Source organism: Cygnus atratus, chromosome 14, assembly GCF_013377495.2.
Source record: "Cygnus atratus isolate AKBS03 ecotype Queensland, Australia chromosome 14, CAtr_DNAZoo_HiC_assembly, whole genome shotgun sequence".
In the NCBI taxonomy this organism is placed as follows: domain Eukaryota; kingdom Metazoa; phylum Chordata; class Aves; order Anseriformes; family Anatidae; genus Cygnus; species Cygnus atratus.
The window spans coordinates 13,090,233-13,113,510 of record NC_066375.1 but is presented as its reverse complement, the minus strand read 5'-3'; the positions used below and the strand labels follow the sequence as shown (position 1 = coordinate 13,113,510).

The window sequence follows — 23,278 nt, the reverse complement described above, 5'->3', positions numbered from 1 at the left end:
CGTGCTGAGGCTATGCCAGCATAGCTTCCTGCCCACATAGTACTGCTGGACGTGATAAAAGAGGCTGAGCTGTTTCTGTGTTGAAAATTAATCTTAACCGTGAGCCCAGACCTTCCCAAAAAGGCAACGGAGCGCAGACGATGGAGCTGCTGGACTCCTTCCTTCTTCCCAAACACAAACAGAGAAATGGACTCGCATCCTGAAGGAGGGAGGAAGGAAGCATTGCTTGTGCTCAAAGTATCATAACAGCTGGCTGAGGCTGTCTGGGCCTTTGTGTTACTCACAGCGGGGGGAGAGCTGTGCGAGCGGTCTGGCCCCACCGCCTCTTTGGGTGTTTGCACCACGAGCACCGAGCTGCCGGCTCGGCTCAGAGCAGTCGATCAGCACCTCTCCCCTACCAGCGAAACAGAGCACTCCATGGCTGGAAAAAGATACATCTTTATTGATTATAAAACAACACACCATTAAAATAAGGCAAGAAGGAGTTATCAGTCAAATTAAACATACCTAATTATAAGATTTCATGGCCACAGGGGCCGGGATGATCAGCCAACAGTCTCAGCTCTCCCTGCTATGAGCACACTGCCGTTCTGCCCCGCTCCCGAGCCGAAGCATCACACTATTCAGTGGATTTGGTGGCTTCTCACAGACTGCGGAGGACAGAACTGCGCTGTTTTAAAGCAAACACACGGGGCTTCAGTGTACTTGGGAGATCTCTTAAGGAACAGTCACTGCGACTGAGAGGAAATACTGAGATTGCAGAAAGAAGGCTTGAAAGTTAACCAAGATATAAGAATTTTGGGGCTTCCACTGTAACAAAATTTAAGTGTTGTATCTGCCTTTCTCTCCTTACCAGGTTTCCACTCCCAGCTCCCCCTTGCCCCAAGCACCCTGAGGCACAATTCTGTTTCAGAGAAAAAGGATAACTACTTGGAGGAAGGAGACTTGTCTTGCTGACTGACCAGCCACAGACAGAGGGGACCACACGTCCCCGGCTCTGGCTGGTTATTGATTACCTTCCAGAAACAGCAAAAGTGCAGGAGAATGGGGACCCTCTTTCTGAGGTCACCTTACATCAGTGAGAGCTGGATAATGATTATAACGACACCAAGCCTTGCCTTCTGACTGGGGCTGTCAGGGTATCCGGTGCTGTGTTAGCAGACACCAGTTGTTTCCCTGCTTTCTGAGCGTTTCACAGACCTGCCTGTCACTTCGCCCCTTCCAGGGGTTCGTTACGCTCTGGGAATGAATCAGTGCGGGGCTGGACAGCAGCTTCCGTGTCCACGTCGGAGCCTGTTTATCAACCGCAAAGCTCTACCTTAAAAACAAGAATCCCCACTTCCTTTCCTGTCGTCTGATGGGGAAGCTATTCCAGGCTCACTCTGCTATGGGGTCCTTCCTTTAATTTTCAGTATATGTTTATTCACGGACACTTTTAATCATTTCTTCTTTTGCCAACGCTATTTTAAGCATAGCGATTTCCTTTGTTGGTGCTTATCTCATCAAAATAATAGCAGGTTGCAGTCAAATCCCCAGTGAGCATTTGCTTCCTCAGGCTAAGCAACCCTACCTCTTGGGGTGTCCATCTTGTAAGCTCAGACTTGCTCTTGTTTTCATCTCAACAGTTTTTCTCTGCACTTCTGTCATTTCAGATCCTCTTTCCCAGAGATGGATAATCAGATTTGTATGTAATTCTCCTAATCAGGTCTTGCCAGACCTAGTAACAATACCGCAGATATGTCTTTATGCCAACAGGGAATATCTTGACCAACACATTGTATCATTTCATTTGCCCATTTCAGGGCAGAATCACATCACTGGTACATTAATGAGCCTGCAGCCAACGCCCACACCAGGCTCCCACTGCTCCTCATCTGTTTCCAATTGATGAACAAATACGTTATAGCTCAATTTTTTGTTACTAGTCCTCAACTACCCAGCTGTGCGTTTTATAATTCAGAATTTCATTCCAGTTCTGTTATTAGTTTTCACAATAACCCACTTCTTTTCGGTCTCAATCTGACTGTTTAGCAGCAAATTCCCACTCTTGAGTGACCGATAAGGGAAGTCCACTAGTGACCATTTTTCTGTTTGACACTTCCCCCTTGAAAACTTTCCGCTGTTGTTGTCTCCCCTTTAGCTAGTCCTGAACCTTCACTTTCTTTGGCTTTGCTAACAATTTAGTGAAGTGCCACTTGAAACCGCAACAAATGAGAACTCAAAGTGATCCTAATGGTTCTTATATTTAAAAACAAAACAAACACAGTTGTTTTAAAACAATTCTAGTTTGCTCGGTTTTTAAGCTGTTGGTTTGAGTGATGCTGCTGGTAGCCTATCCCTAGATTTGCTTACGATCAGTCTTGTAACATCGGATCTCAGGAAGTCTCCTAATTTCTCATTTTTTTCTCCTTTGATCTCCTCTGCCACACGTCTCACCAACAGTTCTTGTTTTCACTCCCTCCAGAGCTGGCCCTCAAGAGGCTGACGGCTGCTGATCCAGCATGGGTGGCGCGGCTCTCCCTGCCGCTCACCGGTAGTTACAAGGACAATGTCTTCTCCCCTGACTCTCTGCATTCACCTCAGGACGAGGAAACTGCAAGGCAGGAGAAACCACGGACTTTTGAGACCTTTGGGAAAGGGGCTGGGTCTGACTCAAACACCGCTGGGACAAGACTGGCCAGCACTTTCCTTTCAGAAATGAGCACCCTCTTTGAAATGATTCTGTCCCAGAAGGTCCAAGTCCACAATGAAACAGGTTCAGGGCTTCTGCGGCAGCTGTCAGCACGTGGGAAGAGCCTTGGACTGGATGACAGTGCTCCTGTTCTGTAGGCAGCTTGGTGGCTGTGACAAGGAGACAAGAGTCAAACACAGCGTTCTGTATTTGGGTGCACATGCGTGTTTTAAGAAGTTCATAGTGCCATCCATGCCTAGACTGATCATGACAGGCACATTCCTTCCTTTGCCTCACCCCGTCAAATTTCTCCATGACTGACTTCACCTTGTTTAGCTCCCTTCTCCCTGCCTGTTCCTGCCTTCCTAGCTCTCCTCCTCTCCCACCCTCCCTTTTCACTTTACAATCACACTCAACTCACACAACAGCAGGAGGGCCCTCTCCTCCCAGGACAGGGAGATTGAGAGAGGGGGCTTTGTCAGATTACACCAGAGAACAACACAGATACATCCACGTGATTACACACAGTGCACCACGGAGCATAAAGTATCACAGTCATGGACTTTGCAACGTGCTGCAGAATCGGGCTCCAGGATCTCAGTTCTTATTTAAATAAAATTGTTTTTTTTTCTGACACTACCATATCTGCAACAAGGTCCAGTATAGCTGACACAGTGCTGTGACTGCAGAAAGCCTGAAATGGCAGCTCAGAAAGGGGAGTTCTGCCTGTTGTCTCCCACCAATGCTTTCAGCTTCTGTGGGTTCTACCACTGTGAATTTGGCATTTTGTAAAATGCCTCAGGATCGCTACTTCTGCTTTGGCATCTCTCCTGTGGCTGCACTAGGTGACCACACTTTCTCTCTCCCTGCTCTCTCTTGAGGCCACTGGATTTTGGAGCACAGTCCTTGCCCAGAAGCAGACAACAGATGGCTGGAGTCTGTCAAAGGTAAACTGGGAAAAGGGAAGCGTGAACACAGTTTTGAAAAATTCAGTCACAGGCTTCACCCATATTACAGGTTTTCATTTTGATCTGCGTGTATGTGAGCGGTAAGACTGTTTTGGGTTAATAGGATGTGTAGAAACACTAGATGTAGATGTCAGTAACAGAGGGAGAAGTACACACAGGTGTCGTTAACTGTGGGGATTTGCTCTCAGAATGGAAAGACAACAGGGGCATGAGCACTGGGAGTGGATCTGCAGGCAACATGTGCATGGGTGGCACACGGGTATGGGAGGAGTAGAAGTTTTAGGAGAATGAAAACCACAGGTAAGCACAGCTGGATCATGCACACACAGGACTCTTTTTCTCTGTACCACAGCTTTTGCCTTCCAACTAAGACACAAAGCACAGATCAAACTTGGGGCATGCTGGCAATGCGGTTACACAGGTGAGAGCAGTCATGCTGTGGGAGTGAGGCTAAAGCCATCATCTCCACTGCTAACAGCACACAGCACTGCTGCTTCCTACAAAAGATGCTGAGAAGGGGCTGCCAGCCTCCCCTCCACCACAGTGCAGGGCCAGCAGTGCTTTACACACACTGCTTTCTTTCCCTCAGCATCTTTACGTTAAAAGTACGGCACTGAGCTCTCCACAGGTACTGCAGTTCACACAACACAGGTTTCTCCAAAGCTAATTTGCTGACAGTGGGGCTGTTGCATCAGGTGTCTTTGGGTAGTACTTTTAGCTCTCATCTTTACTGCTAAGTTGAAAAAGAACGGGCAGCACTACCCAGCAGATATGATCTGGAGCATCACAAGAGCATCCTACCCATGCACCTGGAGGTTACCATGCCCTGCTTTTACCATGCACATACACAAGCCACAGCAGCAGAGAATCACACACATAATTTAAAGAAAAGTAAATTTAAAAGTTTTCTGTTTTTTTTTTATTGTTTTTTTTTTTCCTCTTGCTCTTGGGACCGAATAGCAAGAGCAACATAGTAAGATTTCCCCAGGTGGACTTCTTAATACCCCAAATACCTACTGCTGTATTTGGATTTTCCCTAAAGTGCTTTAAAGATGACCCCATCTCTGGCAATAAATTACACTGATGGGTTTACCCCAGCGTGCTTGCACAGCCACAATGCTAATAGAAATGTCTTGCTGTTTTGTTTCACAAACAAAACAGGCTCTTGCACCAAAACAATGACAGTGAGCCAAATTCTAACTGAGATGCAGCTGTGCAAGCTATGAGGGTGGCATATCTGTGACTGTGAGGAGATGCAGCCCTACAGGACTCCTCTGCATCTTGGGAATACACAGAGGACAAATACGGCACAGCCTTGCATATTCCTCTGGTGCATTACTTTGATGTGCCTCTCAAAGGACAATCTTTACACAAAAATACATTACGGTAAGCAGATTTAAAAGGACACAAATTCCTCTCCGGGTTCAATTTCCTGATTCTGCAAACTGCTTTCAACTCCCCCCATCCCTTACCCCCGTCCTGTCCTGACCACTGCGTAAGCATGCTGTGGATTATCACAGAATAGGAAATCCACCCGAGGAATTTCCTGCTAATTGTATCCTGCTTGATAAAGGAAATGGTCTAAGAAAGTTTGGTCTGGGCAGAAAGACCAGACTAGAAGAACAATCTGAGCTATCAGATGCATTGAGCTCTTGCCGTGCCCCTCCCTTGATGAATGGAGACCACAGCAAGTTCAGGATGGGGCCGTTGCCTTTGTTTTCCAGAGCCTGATCTACACAAAGCACCAGAGCCACACAGCTACAGGAAGCTGGACAGTTTGTACAGATGCCCTTGAACCAGTTTAAACTTGTGTGGACAAATGTCTTTTTCCAGATTCAGCTGCCCCAGCGGAAGAAATTATCATACCAGCTGCTTGCCTCTGCCTGCCTGACAGTGGCTACTGCCCGCTGGGAGCATCCCTTATCCACTTTGGTAGAAATGAGCTGACGTGCTTAGCAAACATGTATGATATAAATTTTGAAGCAAACTTTGCTCATTGTGACTCAAAGGGGTGCCCCCATGGGAGCAGCTCAGTTGCAGAGCTGAAGGAATAATAACTGGGGACTGAAGGGCACTGACAAAGGCGTGGAATGGCTGAAGACAGCATTACTTTCACCAGCACAGGTGGATCCATCAATTGCATCCCACAAAAACCTGTGCCCTAATAACAAGAATTCACTCTCTTCCTTCCACTGCTTTGACAAGGTCTGAAAGCAGATTGAACCGCTACAATGTCTGTGTAGAGAGAAGCCCAGATTGTGCTGGTAGCGTAGCCTTGAACTGAGATCAAATTGCCTCAGAGATTGCAGACCCACAACAGAGTTAGTTGCCAGCATCACCATATGGTGGCTTGTAAACCTCACTCAGACACCATGTGAAAGATGTGCAAGGCTACTGAAATTATAGCCCCAAATCGTACCCACTGTGGCATCTTTGGAGTCACAGTAGCTCCATATGGAAGTGCAGGAGCATAAGAAACGTTCTTGTGTTGGTAGGTAGAGGGCCAAGCTATGTGGTGGCACAGGAAATATCACAAGGTCTGTTTTGAAAACACCTATATTTAGAAATGGCTCCTGTTCCATTAACAGAAAGTGCTCCCTCGACTCATTACTACCCTGCGTCCAGTCCCACACAGACTGAGCACGTCCACCTTCCCTTCTGCCTCCTCGTTTCACTTACCAGCTGCTCTAGAAGCAGCATCGGTGGGTCTCCAAGCATTACAGCTCCAGCGGAGTCACCTTGTTTCCCAGGGTATGGCTCCATTCTGCACTGCTGAGCGTCATCATGTGGAGTCTGTCTGCGCTCCAGGAGTGGGGCAGGGCGAGGGCAGATTGTCTGGGCTGGGAGGTGGGGAGACCTGCAGGCATGTGCTCAATAGCCCAGAAACAGGGGCTGGAGGAAGAGGCTCGAATACCGCAAGGGAACAGGTGCTTTCTTTGCACATCTGCAAGCACATTAAAACAAGATACTAATGACGCATCAGATTATGGGAACAGCTTCTCCACTTGACTGGAAATAGCTGGTAAGAAGTGAAAACAACCGAGAAAGGAACGTTCTCCCTTCCCTTTCGTAAAAAGGACTTGTTTTTGCCATGGTCCCGTGCCACCCTTTCTCTGTCAATACGGGCCCCACTTTTAAGGGGGCACTACATGATGCAGTCCAACAAACCCTCTTCACCTGATGCCCACGGTACCTTTCATCTCCTCTTGTATCACTTGCAGCCTCTCCTGAGCACTCCTGTTCCCCGCAGCAGCTGACTGTCGATAGTGTCTCGTCGCTTCTGCCAGGCTCTGTTGCACCCCAAGGCCCTTCTCATAGCAAACGCCCACGTGATACCTGCTTTGGGCATCCTAGCCACAGGAAACAGCACAGTGATCAGCCTCGCAAGATGGAGAAGTGACGACAGCACACAAGAGGAGAACAGACAGTCCTTAACACCATCGTCAACATTTACTCCTCTATCTTTGGTCCCTCAGACTGTATCTTCAGTAATTTAGTCCCTTCCCTTGACAAGCACATCGGCAAGCAGAATTTCTTACCAGATACCTCCAACTGCACTCCTCCCTATCCCTTTCCAATTAAAGTCACCGATTTCCCTTCAACGTCCAGGTCTGCGTCACCGGAACAAAGGAACAGCTGTCTCCATAGAGCATCCAGATTGCCTCAGGGGTCAGAGCTAAGAGGACTCGCTGCACCCACATCCTGATCACACCCAAACTGCGAGCACACCCTGCGGACTGCCCTGCCACAGTTCACACAGATGTCTTGTAAAAACACAGCAAATGCCAGAGGTGCTTGTTGCCAAGGTTGGAAGATTCCCCTTGGCAGCCCCGCAGTCCATCAGGCCTGTGACACGACAGTGCGCCACTATCTTGTTCAGCCCCACACAATCATGTTCCAGAAGAAATCTTCAGCAGCAGAAATGAAGTCAAGCAACTAAGCATTACAGAAAAAACATCTGAACTACTCAGACGTATGCAATGGCTGAGAATGAACCAGAAATTCGAGATGTCGCTGCAGATGGGTCAGCAGTCAAATCCAAACCCAGGATATGTTTGCGTGTCAGCTGTGCACTTTATTTTTTAGATCCAATGGGAGGAAAAGGGTCTCACAGATAGCAAACAAGCAGGATGACAGTCCTGAAGACATTGAAAAGACCACATGGGCTAGTGGTCACACACACCTTTTCCAGTGAAACAGACAGAAACATTACTTGAATAGCCTGACTGCCAGAAAAGTGATCTAAATAGGGCTTTGAAAAGAAAAAGTAGCAAGTTTTAATAAAGCCATGAGAAAGGAACATATTGCAAGTGCTGCTGTCTGAGATCTAGCTGGTGGAGGAAAGCAAAGAACTCAACGAGTGGGTGCTTTGCAGAATGTTGCAAGTCTCAGTTTATGACAGCAATAAACATCTTTAGGGATGAGATAAACATGCTGAAGGATTGACACTTCAGATGTGACAAGACACAGGATTAAATAAGTATGAAGTATTCCACTAGTGGTCTCTTACATGATGAACACCTCAAAGACCACCGCCAGGAGAGGAGAATCCCAAATTAGCATGGCAGATATGACTGTAATACACTCTGAAATCTGAAGGTTTGACTCAGTTCTCCAAGAACACTCTTTATGTTTTTTATATTCTGTGGTTGCTCCCATAAAATAAGGGAGGATGAAATAGAGAGTGGTAACCAAAATAAAACATAGTTCTCTGGAGCACTGCCGTGTTTGGAAGAATGCTTGTCAGAGCTACCCCCGTGGCTCTAGAACAGAGCAACAACCTGAGAAACAGTGAACCCATGATTTTTTGTGTTTGTTTTCCTTTTTTTTTTTTTTTTTTTAAGAGTTGTAGCTGTAGTTGTAATGTCATTCAGAGTGATCAAACTTACTGTAAGGAATTAATTAAAGAAGATCCTGCAACACTGTGAGTGGCCAGCACAACCACAGGTGAAACAGTGTTAACAACTACAAAGGAGTGCATACAGAAAGAAATTTGAGAGTCACTGTGACAGTTTCTGAAACCACCAAGACATCGGTCAGTGGCAGGCAAATAGGAAAACAATATTAGACGGGAATACAGAACTAAGCAGAAGATCTCATTATATAAGATCCCTGGAATGCTTCCATCCTAAGTTTAGTTTTAGTCCAAAGCATTTTACAATGGACGAAAATTATAAAAATACAGAGAGGACTGACAAGACAAATGAAACAGTTTAACTACAAGGAGAGACAAAATAAACTACTGCTCTGCAGTTTGCAAAAGAAATGACTCAGAGAGGACATACTGAAGGGTGACAGAATCAGAAATACTTGCCAGAAGAAGAGGGAAGTTATTCATTATTTTCCATTACATAAAAGTTGTGTGAACTCAAGATAAAATGAAAGAGTTCTTCAGAAAAAAAATAGCTCTTACAATAAAGTGCACGCCGAAAACGAGTGAACAATGTCATGGTGCTGTAAAGAACGCAAAAACCAGGTTGCAAGACATGTGATGTTATAGGTCTACTCCTCTAAGTGCTGGTAAGGCCTCAGGAGCAGTACTATGCCAAGACTGTGGCACTGTCCTTCAAAAAAAAAAGCGTGGGTCACTTGGAGAAAGTTCAAGAGAGAGCAAGGGGATCTAGACAACAGACAGAAAACAGAAACAACAGACGACTGAATGCAAGTTCAAATATTTAAGTACATAAAAGATCCCTGCAAAGAAACAGAAATAGTCTCTTCATCCCCTCTATAGAAGGCAAGAAATAATGGGCTTATTTTGAAGAATAGATTCAAGACAGAGACAAAAAGTTCTCCCAATGATACAGTAGTGAAAGAGCTTGACTGGAGGAGGTATAGGGGCTCCATAACAGAAAAGCTTTAAAATTACACTGAGTATTTGTCAGAAAAAGCATAAGCACTGGTCCTAAGAACTGCTCTAACCCCATACAGCTTTTCTATGGTTGTATTTTGTAGGGTCTGTGTCCCTGGGCCTGTTTCCTCCTCAGGGTGTGCCGGGGCTTTCTACTCTGTCCTTTCAGGCAGCACAGTGCCATCCTGACACTCGCTCCCACCTTCAAGAAGCCCTGAAATCTGCCACCTGCAACAATCCCAAATTCAGAACAATCACAGCTTACAAAGAGATTACTTACACCATTATTTGCTGCCAGCAACAGGTACTTCAGACCTCTCTTTTCCTTAGGTTGTAGCCCCCTCATGTAGAACACTCCAAGATAAGCCTGTGCCTGCAGCAAAACCACATGATAGAAATCAGCCAGGATTTTCCACCTTAATTACTCCTTTCTTTTACTGATTTTGCAAGTTGTCCAAATGCCAGTAAAAGCTCTGCTGCTGGAGCAGAACATAATCTCTGGCAACTTATCAGGGACACCTGCAAGACCGGTGTGCACAGTACCCTGCTTGTTGCAGAACCTGTTGGGAGAACGGAGGCTGTCCTAAGAAACTCAGTCTGACACGTTAAACGTGAAAAATCCTATTTGATCTACAAAACTCCACTATACATACAGTAATACAACCACACTAGCATTACAAGACCCAGAATCTTGTTTTAAACTGCACTGCGGAAGTCAGAGCCAGAGAATGGCTCCTACTTGTGAGCTGTCTGTAAGACACAGCAGATGTACTTCCTGGAACAGTGTGCTACATGAGATACAGTCAGTGCCAGAATGGCTTGCATTCTTAACACAAGATGGCACATGCCTAAACGTATCCCCTAAAGAGTGGGAAAGGAGGGCAGGGTACACAGATCTATGCGGATGAATCATCTTGAAAAATCAGATACAGTATGAGGATTTGTTCCTACTCAAAGTGTCTCGTGGAAGTTCCTCCATCAAAGCAACCTGTACTTTTGCATTGGGAGGCAGTGAAATATAGTTTTTCAACTGTAGGTCAGTTTTTCTAAGCTGATGGTCTAATCTAGGTGTTGGAGAGAACAGTTACAGGCATGTTTGGCTCCAGCTTCAGAGCTGAGGGAATTCAAAAGCAAGCACCTGAATGACATATCCTAAAACTTTCTAGTCAGGCTCATGTTTGCTGAGTGGGATGACTGGGGCAAAATAGGAAGCCTTAAACTTTAGGAATAAAAGATACTTTGGAAAGCCACTTCCACTGTGAATGCAAGTGAGAGAGAGATCTGGAGAAATCATCCTACGGATGTTTGAATCACTCTTTACCCTGAGAAGACAAAGAGGTGTGAATTGCTTTTAGTAATGCAAAAAAGTATGTTAAAACATGATGTTTGATCCAAATATGTATGTTGTGGCAACCTGTGATAATAGAGGATACACTTTGCCTTCTGGGAATCTGAAACCTACTTTGGTGTGGACCCCTATCTTTTGGATGCAGCTACTTCTGTTCTCTGAGTGCTGGCACATCCCATCCATGCTGCAGTTCTCCAGGCACAGAACATGAAAGGCTGCCACTGCTGGATGAAACAAAGCAGACCCAAGGACATCTGGTACAGAAGAAGGGACAACTTGACAGGTTTCCTAAGAACTGGTGCTTCTCAGCTCTCTCTTTCTTTGTAAAGTGAGAACGAGCCTTATGTAGTGGCTATGAGTAACGGCTGCATCCTATCCTCAAGCAAGAAAGCCAAGAGGGGAATTTCTATCGCAGACGTGTGACAGGGCCTGGAGCTTGCACATTACCAACAAGCAAAAAGTCCCATAAGCACATGGAAGGGGTGCTAAGAGAGCCACATTAAAAAGCCCAATAGCAAAACAGACAAGCAGCACTACTGACACAATGGGCACCTAGTTGCCTTCCATGTGCAGGCAGGACTGTCCCCCATACACTGGCAGTGGTATCAATACGTAGGAAGAATTTTGCTTTTAGTCCTGAAGATGCTGCTTTCTACCATGTCTTGTGGTTCAAATCCTTTAGACAGGGTTCTCTGATGGTTGTCTCCTATGAAAATGTTTGTTCAGCTTTTATAATCACTCCCACAGTGTAGACACTAACCTCTGTAAGCCCAGCCACTGCTGCTTGCTCCAGGAAAGACACTGCCTTCTGAAGCCTGTGCCATTCATTTTCAGGACTGTGGCATAAGAGGCATCTAGCGTAGCGGTACTGTGCCATGGGGTGACAGCTGCTGGCCGCACGGTAGTAATAGAAAGCTGCCTGGAAACAGAGAAACACTTGTGTGAATCAGGTAATACATGCCCTCGAACATGACATGACTCCCTTCTGGCCAGGACAAGCTTAACCTCTCTGTCCAGACCTATCATAAGCTGCACATGCTTACCCTGGCAGCCCTCCCACACTTCCCTGCTGAAGAACATGAGGTCGTTCAAGTGAGACAGTGGACTACCACTGTACAAGAGCCCTCTAACCACCTCTGCCTTCTCTAGTCAAAACTCCGAGTTTTGAAGAGGATGGCACTGGGCCAACAATACCAAAGCTTATTTTGTGCCAGTGGGGATCTGCACAATTACTCAAAACACGCAGTCTTTGCAGATCTCTTCAGCTACAGGATGCTGACTACGGCCAGCATGCACTAGGTGGCAGGCTGTAGTCGAGGTACCCAAACTGGATGGCTTGTGATGTAAAGAAGTCCTCGGCTGTGCAGTGGTGTTTTAAATACAGTAACATGACAGGTTTCTCATGGGTACTCTCCCAGCTGCTAGTGGTACAGCCTGTGTACCTGCGACAAGACCTCAGAAGCAATGACAAAGGGGATTTCAGGAGCAAATCTCTGTGGGGACCTACAACACTGAAGCCAGTACTGCAAACCTGCAGTTTATATTATTTCCAGCATTTTCCAACAAGACATAGATTGTCACACCCATACAGAAGGAGAAATGTGCCTGTGCACCCCATGAAGACCGTTCTCCGGGTCTGTGCCACACACATATGACTTTACAAGTTGTGGATACCTTTTCCAAGTCTTTTTCTGTGCCTCTGCCATGCTCATAACACAGACCCACGTTGAACTGGGCTTTGCTGTAGCCTCGATCTGCTGCCAGTTTGAAGCAGGTATAAGCTATCTGGTAGTGGCCTGCTCTCATACTTTCAATCCCTGAGAAGAAAACAATGTAAAAACAGAGGAAAAGAAAGAGGACAGAATGCAGCCTCAAATGCGGCAACCTCCCCCAGAGCTACTGGGCCATCCTTGGCCCATGCTAAGTGGCCCAGTCCACTCCTAGCTGGCTCACCAGCCCTCATCCCGCATAACCAAAGTTTCCATGGGAAAAACAGCAACACTGCCTTTTAGGAATTATTCAGGTCTCATTGCAAAAAGGGATCATCAGCTAGCACAATGTATGGTTCATGCAGAAACAGCTTGCTTTTTTAGTGCTGCTACTAATGGTGTATGTAGGGCAGGGAGTTTTTTCTTAGATCACTGCATCTTCCTTCAGCTCTTCTTAAGAGTTAGTTGCAGTTCTGCAATTGCTTTTTCAGCCTGCCAGGAAGACTGAGATCTCAGACAATGAAAAAAGAGCTATGAAGATAAGACAATTTGTGTTGCAAAAAGACAGAGATGACTTAATTTCTAACTACAGATGTCAGGACTACAGTGCAGACTTCAACCAAGCCTGGATTTCAATATGCTGATATAAATCAGGTGGCAGGATGAGACAAAGGGCAATAAATCTCTCAAAGCACAGCTGAAATTGCTAAAAGGAGGCTTCAGCTTGGGTATATGCCATCTCTGCCTTCACACAAGACCTGCAACAATTTGGAGGTCCTCCAAGAAGTGAAATGTGTGGTTTAAGGACAAAACAAATCCAAGTCCACATTACCAAGGATATTGAATGCAATGGAAATATCAACCCGGAAAATCTGCTGCAACTGGAAAGCAGCTTCCTCCAAACGCCCTCGCTGAGCTGGGTCACCCTGAGGATTCGGAGTAGAAAGTTATTAGACAGCAAAAACATACAAGTCCTGCAAGAGATTTTTCTTGGAAACTGAGCAGAGTGACTTATTCGTACTGTCCTGTAGTAATCAAGAGGGTGATGTAATCTGGTGTCATGTGTCCACATAAAAATCTCCCTGTCCTACACAGACATCTGTTTAGTGAAGCGTTATGGACATTGCTCACCTCCCCTCTGATCAGGGAGCTTGGTGTACATCTGACATCATTAGAACATTTCAGAATTTAATGCAGCTCTCCTCCTCAGATGTAACATTAGCCCTTGTTCACCCTCCTGCATTGTGTTCAGCAGCACAAATGGCATTTCTCTCTGACAAACATGCACTGACATATCTGTATACCCTTTACACAATTCAAGCTGAGCCCATACTGTCAGCTTACTGAACACTGCACACTCCTAATAAAATCCCGCACAGCAGAGACAATGTCTTCTCTTTCTCAGTAATGAACAGTATTTTTTACTTTACCACAGCTCTGGGAGGTGGGAGGAGGGCTAGTCTGGCCTGCAGCTCTCATTTCCGAGCTTGAGTACAAATTTAGTGCCATCGAGTGGCAGCAGCACACACTGCACATAAGCTGAGATGCCTCCGCACTTGGAGTCACGCTGCAGAAATGCCCCTTGCCACCCAACAGCTTTAGTGCTCAGCCAGCTCCCAGGGCTGCTCATAGGAGGACAAGACACAGACTGACTCATGTCCTCTCCTGAAAGCCTCGTGAGGCCTGCAGAAGTGGCCCCTCCTTGGATGGGCAGCTCAGCTCTCACACCCTTAGCAGACCAAGCGAACACCTTTCTGGTGGGGTAGGTCCCTTCCATGTCAGAGAGGATCCCATTTTGTTAAACCCTAAATACATCTCCATTCTGTTCACAGTGTCCTTGAGCAACTGTTCCACCGACTGACTTTTAAAACGGGGAGCTCTAGATTGCAAGGAATTAACAGGCTTAATCTCAAACAGAACAATAATATAATCTATAACCTTATGACTCTCAACCTGATATACCCTCTTCAAGCCCAAAGCCTCTCTTTTCCTCTCTCTAACAGACAAGACCCAGTCTTGATGTGCAGCTTTGGGAGGGGTGACGCCACCTTCTCCAGTCACAGGCTCTCTGGTAAAAACCAAAATAGCAACAGCACGTAGTTACCTAGTGAAAGATGGCAACAAAACCCATACACCACATTGGTGCTATTGGATAGTTGGGGGTTTTTAGGACATTTTCTTCCAGTGCTTCTCTGCAGCACCACCGTTTTATAGACACTTTTAAGGATGGGGACAGCAGTTTGTAGTTCCTGGAACTTTACTCTGGCTAAAGGGCAGCACTTCACATCTCTTATTCTCCTGGCCTCCAGCTATGCAGGACAGAAAGCAGTCTTGCATGTGAGTGGATTGCTCAGGCTGCGCTTGGGGTTGCACTGAGATGTCTTCCTGTTGGAAAGGGGCCTCAGGCACAGACGAAGCACATGAAAAATGAAACCTTACCTTTGTACTGTGGGGAACTGGCCCTGGGCTGGAGCGCTGAGGGACTGGGAACTCCCCTACATTAAAAGAGGAACAAAAAAGCAGGGTTAAGCAACGCTGTACCTTCACTTCTTCCTCCTGATACCTTTCTCTGCTCCTCAATTCTTTCCTAGAGGACTGATCATCTGGCCTGATAGCGATACTAATAACAGAAGGAACTCTGCCCGATCTGACCTTTGTATCATAAGCAGCTAAGTGCCATGTGAATACAGTCCTATAATCTGCAGCTGGCTAATGCACCTCTTCCAGAAAGGGCTTGGTCTTGACCTGAAGGTGCCAAAAGACAGAGAATCTCCCGCTTCTTCTGGAAGTTTGTTCCAGCAACTTGTAATCACTGCTTTAAAAATCTGTGCTTCGTTTCAAATAAAAATATATCTGGTTCCTGCTCCCTGGCATTGGCTCTTCCAGGCTTTTTTTTCTCTTTACTAAAAAGCCCATTCTCTTTTTTCAAACTCCTGTTACTACTAATCAACCCCTCTTGATTCTCTTCTGTGATTCTAAACAGACTGAGCTGTTCATGTCTTTCAACTGAAGCACTTTTCTGCCTGAGTTGATTAATTTTATGACTTTTTGCCACTATTCCTGAATTTTCAACATTGTTATTGAAGAGCAGACAGTCTCACCAGTGTCACGGAAAGGACGAAATTGCCTCCTTATTTGAGTTCATAACTGCTTAGTTTGTGAGAACTGTGCCCCTATTCCTGATGGCTAGAGCATCACACAGGGATCTCGTGCCTAGGTGCTTGCCTATCCTAACTCCTTTTCCAGGTAAGTTCTTTGTAGGGTACAGTTCTGCTTCTGCAAAGGGGTGATCAGACATGGTATTCTGGCTGTGCTGGATGCAGGCTTAGGTTATCACCCCAGAGCATCCCACTTGCACACTGCAGCCCTCTCAGATATGCTGACGCATTCAGCCACTATCTGTCTGGGTTCAGTCTGAATTATCTAACAAAAGCATCTACAGCAAAAGCTAAGCCACCTCGCTCTCGACAGAACTGTGTTGGAAGTGATTACGCAAGCATTTATACCAGCTGCTCCAAGACTGCGGTGACCTCCAGCAAAGAGGACGAACATCAAGGTTTGACTGAAACCAATTATTTTTTAACCCGAATCACCAGAAGCAGCTCAGTCCCACCGGGCACCTAACGCCAGGTGGTGAAGCCTGGACCCCTCAAGCCAGTGCTGCTTGCAGAAATAGCTGTGCCCTCCCCATGTCTCCCCATTGCCCTTTCGAGCTGTGTGGGTGCAGAGCAGGGAACTAAAATGAGTGAGAAATCAGTCTTTTTGGGGTCCCGGTTCCTTGATTCCCGTCACCATATGGCTCTGCAAATGCTTGTGCTGGCAAAGGGGCAGAAGCAAGCGTGCAATAGGCAGGATTGCTTCTTCTGGTGCCTGCACCATCATACAATGCACACGGAGCTGTGACCCATGTTCCAGCTGCAGCCTCATTATTCCTAGATAAACGATTCCCCTCTGGCTGTATTAAAACGTATTTTATCTGAACAAGTCCCACTCACCCAACAAGCAAGATCACGATGGCAAACACAATTTCTATTTATCATTCCACCAAAAGTAATATAGTCTGCAAATTTATTAGTTGTGCTTTACATTTATTTTCAGAACAGACATAAAATTATCTGATCTTTCTCATCGTAGGACTCTTTCTCTTGTTCAGGTATCTCCCTCATGATGTAATTTGTTTTTTTTTACCACATACACAACAGCAAATCTCATGAAAAAAAAGTCCATATTAAAGAAATTGTCCAAGCTATTTGTTTAAAAAACATTCATTCTTTCTTGCTTTGAAGAAGCTATTAGCATGCACAACCATCCCATGCCCCCCTCCCACTGGAAGTCTCTCCTCACTCAAATCCCAGTAATCTCCCCGGATCAGAGCTATCACTCCCACAGAGCAGATCATTTGGAAGAAAACACGGGGACCAGCCAATCCTGACGCCCAGACCCATCTCCTGACAGGTGAAGTTAATGAATTCTCTCGGAACTCTCACTTGAAGCTGGGCAAGCCACAAATCAAAACTCTTCACAGAGATCATTACTCTTAAGACTTGGCTTGTCTCACAGCAGCCCTCTCAAACCCGGCACACGAGCTAACACATTGTTTAGGTTCCTTCAGCAGTGTATGGAGAAATAAAAGCACCCCCCAGGCAGCAATAACCCTGTTCTACTTCAGCAGAATGAGAAGACCAGCTTAGATTAACCTTTGGACTAACACTAGGCAATACAAGTTCACCCCAACTGTTTGTTTCTTATTTCCCAACATAAGGTTCCAGGGCAATATTTGAGGAATGGCCAAGCTTCAGTGGAACTTCACAGGAACCAGGTTTTGTACAAATTCATTGCTCTATTGCACTCACAAAGGTTGTTAATTTATTCGTAAGGTTGTAAGAGCAAAGCACATAAGAGCTGGGAATACCACAGTTCCAATTTTCTGTGCAACTGTGTTTCTACTTGAAGTATGTGGTATGATGTATCATGACTATGCATCCTTTTTTCCATGTGATCTTACAGTTTTGGCACACTGGATGCCCAATGCTCACATACTCAGCAGCTAATAAATATTTTGTATTTCCCCACTGTTCATCCTGCACTTTATCAAATGTTACTCAAACCTAGCTCCAAGTGCAGAATTATTAATCTTCTCATAGATAGTCTAGATTGCTCATAATGAAACATCCAAATGCTTCACAGGAATGAATTCACAACAAGAGCTGGCCAAAATCCAGGCCTCCTGCCTCATGGAAAATTTTAATGTTTCCAATTGGTTTCATTGTGCTTTGAAATGAAAACACACTTTGAAAACGCCTCTAATCTCAGAATTGAAATAACAAATTTTACAGTCCTTCCAGGGGTAAAAAACAACTGCCCAGGACAACATTCAGCTGCTGTAACACCGAGACTGGCTGTAATCACCTGCTTGTTCACTATGTGACTTTAGCTTTCCATAAAAAAGCTTCAAGCGAGGCAAAAGTTGCATGAAAAAATAGGATGTGATCATGCACCTGAAGACTCGCTGGTAGTACTATCTAGAATTACATTTAAAGCAACTTTTAAACAAATTTCCTAATGTTTACTTTAAAAAAAAAGTGTTTAAAAAGAAATAGTTTCTAACATGTTGTGTTATGTTAAAACTGGTATGGGTCATCTGCAAAGCTGGGATGTTTGTGTACATCACAAAGACCTTTGCCATTCAGCATAAGAGAGTAGCTGACAGCAACAGCAGATTGTCACTCTACATGTAGATCAGCAGAAGCAAGCCTGGAATCTAACCCAAACACGGAAAGAAAGGGTGAGGACATGGAATTCCCTATAGAAGGTCTTTTGCCACTGCTGGCAACAGCAAAATGGAGAAATGAAGGTACATTTGGCTCCACTCCAAGTTCTGCAGGTTTCTTCTCTAATGGCAAAACTTTTCTGCCAGGCATCTGTCTTTCCCTTCCTTCTGCTCTCCCCAACTTCTTGCTGCATTCTGACAGTCAGCCTCAGTCCCGTTCAGTAGCTAATCACTGGGAAAAGACTCCTAAGCTTTAGGCAGCTTTTTCTGCACAAAGCCAAACATACTATCAGAGGAGGGTCTCTCATTAAGCTTCACCAAACTTCCCATCTCAAACTTTGCGGGGAAAGATTCACACGACTTCTCAACATTACAAAGCTTTGTATTTTTTTGAGACTCTTTAGTGAGAATTACTGAATCTCTTCACTCTGACTTTCCTCAATAAATTCCCACAAAATAGATACACAGCGTAATGTGTGAATGCAACCTGAGGATGTAAATATAGAGCAAAATCAAATTATTTCTGACTTACATTGTCTCTGGCAACTGACAGTAGAAGATGGTTGGATAGAACGTATAAGGAACAGGAATTAAGAAGTCATGCTTTTCCTGGCCAGACTTTGCAGCAATCAGCTGTTCTGTGATCATCTCAGCAGGTTTTGGCTGGATCAATTAAGTTTAATCTGAATGGGTAATCACACAATGATTCAGTTTAATCTGAATGTGTAATTACCTAATCACTTTTTGGAACCCATTTCTACTTCTGGCCACGTAGCAATGACTTCCACAATTTACCTGTGCTCTGGCCAAACACGTATGATCTTTTGCTTTATCCACACTCGCTACCTGACCATTTCTGTGCTGCCTATCAATATCGTACTATGAAAAATATTGTCCCCTATTCATCTTCCATCCATATTTTTAGTTTCACTGAGCACTAGCACACCCTTTGCCACTTCTTTTTTAAACTGAGGAGACAGTCTCCCTTTATATGTAACTGACTCCTTATCATCCTTTTCTATGCCATTTTGGTCACTGTTTTTAAGAGAGTGTTTGAGATGTGGCTGCACCGCAGACTTACCAGACCTATGATGCTGTTTTGGCCTCGGTTCCTTCCTTTACATCAACCAACATTTCATTTACCTCACTGCTGTAGAGCACTGGCAACATTTTCAAAAACACATCCACAGTAACTTTAAATGACCTCTCTGCAGTGTAATTATTAATTTGACATTCCTCATTCTGTATTTTCAGTTACAGTCCCCTGTGCATACTACTTTAACTTACCTTGAGATTACCCTGTTGTTAGTTTTTGTGCAATCTTCTGCTGTGACTCCCAGGTTTGACTGTCCTGAATAATTTTGTACTACATTTGCTTCTCCTGTCACCTCGCTCATCAGCTTTTTCCAAATCACTGCTGACTCTGCTGAGCGGACCAGGTTTCTATAAAGCACTTACGGGAATCCACGGGTAATGGCTTTCCATCAGAAAACTATTTCTTATACTTTAAGGAGTTACTAGCCTAAGAGCGGTCCCTCTGTCTTCCCTCACATCAGCTTTATTTCTCCAGATAGCTTTGTTTTAGGCCCTGGTTGAAAGATTTTCAAAAAGCTAAACGCTGGATAATCTTGCTCCACATGCCTGTTGACTTCTCCAGAGAACTCTAATAGACTTACAAACTATAACTCTGTTCTCTGTTAAGACTCACATAATGGAGCAAGCTGCTAAGAGAAATGGCTTCCTAAGCCCTTCCAGACCTTTAATATAGCACACTCATCCAGGTATCTACCATTTCTGCTCCATGATACAGTTTCTATCACCTCATAATTACATTTTTTTTTGCAGTTCTGTGGCTCAAGCAACCTCTCTTTTCAAAGGCTAGCGTCTAATTTGTCATTGTTCCCTCTCCTGGTCATTCAGCAGATTTAAGCACTGGATTACATATCATCACTAGAGGCTCAGCAATTTCATAGCTTCCGGAGAGCATCTGAACAAAGAGCACGTGGCCTTAGAGACTTGTCACTGTTCAATTTATCAGTTTGCCTAAAAGCTCTCCCTATTGACTCTCAGTAGGAAACTGTTTGTCAGATACAGACACATTCACTGCTGAAGGTTCAGCTGTGCCAGCTGAAGACAGCGCTGTCTCCACTTACTCCCCACCGCTTCTCCCAGAGGTCCATGTCCAGTAATCTGCCAGTGAGGCCGCGTATCTGAGTGCTTCTTAATACGCTTCAGGCAAAAGCAGATGGGTTAAACAGTCTAATTGGCAGTTTAGGTAAATTAACCTGGCTGTTTTCCTGGAGCTAATTAGGAAACATGGAAACAAAATGCTCCATTTGCCAACTGATGGGAATGGTAACCTCTGGCAGGAGATGGATTTGATAAGCAGTGATGGGCAGTAGCTTAAATCAGCACAGAAGAAAACAATGAATGGGGAAGCCCCCCAGCCTCTTTTGCAGCGCCTTACATCTCCTACCTAACATCTGTGGGCTTTTTTTTTTTTTGTGCTGCTTCTACACCATGGTTATATGTTGTCCTTCCTTCTACCTGCTCCTGCTTTTAACAGTTTTCCTAAAGCTATTATTAGTATTTATATATCTAGTGAATAACCCTACTGAAGACTTCATCCGATCTTCCTTGATATGAATTTACATTTTACATGTTATGGCACGCTTTCCTGGATGAGACTTCCATTTTTTTTGAAGTATATCTTCCTACTTCTGTAAGACTTACTTTATTAAGAATTCCTTTAATACCTCCTCCCACTATTTTGTCTGCAGCGTTAAGTGCTCATCTTCATCTTCCAGGAAGAAAAGAATTCCTTTAGCTTCACACTGCACAGCAAATCTCTCAGATCACTGTTGCACTGTTCTCCTGAACACTCATGACTGCAAATGTCTGTCCACAATAAAAGAACAGAAACTGGATGCCATATCCTGGTCACTGAGGCAGACCAGTATTGGGAGAGCCAACGTTACTGCACAGTTATACCACGGGTGCCTCCCCGCCTCCAGGAGCTTTTTTCCTCCTGTCTCTGGACTCCCGACTCATCTCTCCAAAGTTCTGTCTTTCCACTCTGATCTCCCTCCTCCAAGTTTCAGCAATGGTGAAATGCTTCTTGGATGCTAGCTTTGCCTTGGGGAAAATCAGACACTCAGAAGTCCTTCTGCTACAAGTATCACATCACACATACCTTCTTCTGCCCAGAGCTGGCTCTCTCCTGGACCTGAGGGGATGCCCGGGCATGAATTCTCTGGTGCAACCTCTGGACCTGCTTTCTGCAAGAAGCAGGGCCCCAGATGGGCACTGCGACAACTGGTTGAGGCTTCAGTAACCACTGAAATACAGAGCACAGAACAGTTCCTGTGAGCCACGCTGCATCCGCTCTAAGAGGGAGCACAAAACTGCTTACCTGCCCAGTCCCCTTCTCCGCTCTGGCCATGAAGCCAAGCAGGAGGAAGGCGTGTGGAGCAAAGTCCAAAACAGAATACAAAAATAAAAGGAGGCAAAACGCAAACTGGGATTGCACCAAATAGGTAAGGAAGAGTGAGATTCCTCTAACAGATACCAGCCCTCACTCTCTCCAGAGAGCTTGAAACCTGCCTGTCAGCTTCTGACAACAGCAGGAAAGATGTTAACTATTGGGAAGCAGAAACCATGTCTGAGAGCCAGATCCTTCCACAACCCCTTCTCCTGTGCCAGAGCTGCTGACCTGTCTGCTGAGCAGGCAGTGAGGAAAGCCAGGAAGATCTGTGCTCCCTCCTGGCGTCCGGCAGTGATCGCAGCCACGAGATCTGTTTGACCAGCTGCAGAAGAAGCGCGGCCACTGCCCCCTGAAGAAAAGAAGACACAAATCAAGGAGAAGAGCCATGCTGCCTCTGGCTGCCCTGTTTAGAAAATGCAGCATGGCTGCAGCTCAGTCTCAGGGAGGTGTCCCACCCCGCTGCCCTTCCAGCAGGGCACAGCAGACACCCCGAGGCCTGCAGGCACCACAGGCCCCACCACTCGCTCCTCACCCAGGTGACGGCATCCAGCACGGAGTAGCGGGGCACCAGGCTGGGCAGCGGCTGCCTCCTTCCTTCTTGCTCCTGGCCATCCTGGGGCCACTCGCTCTGACACCTGGGCGCACTGCAACAGCTGCAAAACACCAAGGGTGCGACCAAACCAAGAATGTGACAGCAGCCACCGAACCAAGAGCCATCAAAGCAAGAGTGTGACCACAGCCACCAAGCCAAGGGTGTGACAGCAGCCACCAAAGCAAGAGCCACCAAAGCAAGGGCACGAGAGCAGCCACCAAAACAAGGGTGTGACAGCAGCCACTTAAGCAAGAGTGTGACAGCAGCCACCAAACCAAGAGCCACCAAGGCAAGGTTGTGACTACAGCCACCAAACCAAGCATGGAGCAGGAGCCACCAAACCAAGGAAGGGTGTGAGAGGAGCCACCAAAGCAAGAGCCACCAAAGTAAGGGCGTGACAGCGGCCGCCAAAGCAAGAGCCACCAAAGCAAGGATGTGACAGCAGCCACCAAAACAAGAGCCACCAAACAAAGGGTGTCGCAGCCACCACCAAACCAAGCGTGTGACAGGAGCCACCGAGGATAGGTGTGACTGCAGCCACCAAACCAAGGGTGTGACTGCAGCCACCAAAGCAAGAGCGTGATAGGAGCCACCACAGCACGCAGGTGACAGGAGCCCCCGGGCCAGACGTGCCCCAGCAGCCCCCGAGCGCCGTCCCTCGCAGCCCGGCCGCTCCCAGCTCTCGGTGAGGCCGGAGCCGAGGCCGTGCGGGCTCGGGGCCGGGCCGGGGCCGCACTCACCGCTGGGAGCCGCGGCTGTCGGGCGGCTCGGCGCCGGGGCCGGTGGCGGTGGCGGCGGGGCCGGGCGGCGGCCGGGCGGGCGGCAGCGAGCAGCGCCCGAGGCCGCCGCGGCCTAGCAGCAGCCGCCACATCCCGGCCGCGGCAC

At 46.2% G+C, this 23,278-nt stretch overlaps 2 protein-coding genes across 2 annotated transcripts in view; one reads left to right on the top strand and one right to left on the bottom strand.

Moving 5' to 3' along the window:
• The window catches only part of PCDH12 (protocadherin 12), a 9,287-nt gene extending 6,458 nt beyond the window's left edge, over nucleotides 1–2,829 (top strand). Inside the window, exon 4 of the mRNA XM_035562944.2 lies at nucleotides 2,465–2,829. Within this exon, the coding sequence (XP_035418837.1) occupies nucleotides 2,465–2,829 (365 nt within the window). The remainder of the gene's footprint in view (nucleotides 1–2,464) is intronic.
• DELE1 (DAP3 binding cell death enhancer 1) lies at nucleotides 420–23,278 on the bottom strand. Its single transcript, XM_035562945.2, has 12 exons — nucleotides 23,134–23,278; nucleotides 22,334–22,454; nucleotides 22,030–22,150; nucleotides 21,511–21,654; nucleotides 14,987–15,042; nucleotides 13,380–13,473; nucleotides 12,513–12,655; nucleotides 11,599–11,757; nucleotides 9,771–9,863; nucleotides 6,833–6,989; nucleotides 6,319–6,583; nucleotides 420–2,841 (listed from the first exon to the last, which is right to left on the bottom strand). The coding sequence occupies exons 1-11, from the start codon at nucleotides 23,262–23,264 to the stop codon at nucleotides 6,357–6,359; spliced, it is 1,446 nt and encodes a 481-aa protein (XP_035418838.1). The 5' UTR covers nucleotides 23,265–23,278; the 3' UTR covers nucleotides 420–2,841; nucleotides 6,319–6,356.

What these genes read in the sequence shown, in the direction of transcription:
- DELE1 (XM_035562945.2), bottom strand. Translation starts at nt 23,264, where the DNA reads ATGTGGCGGCTGCTGCTAGGCCGCGGCGGCCTCGGGCGCTGCTCGCTG. An exon ending in CATTGCATTCAATATCCTTG is followed by an intron (nt 12,656 to 13,379) that starts GTAATGTGGACT and finishes TTTTCTTCTCAG; the next exon opens with GGATTGAAAGTATGAGAGCA. An exon ending in CAGAAAAAGACTTGGAAAAG is followed by an intron (nt 11,758 to 12,512) that starts GTATCCACAACT and finishes CTCTGTTTCCAG; the next exon opens with GCAGCTTTCTATTACTACCG.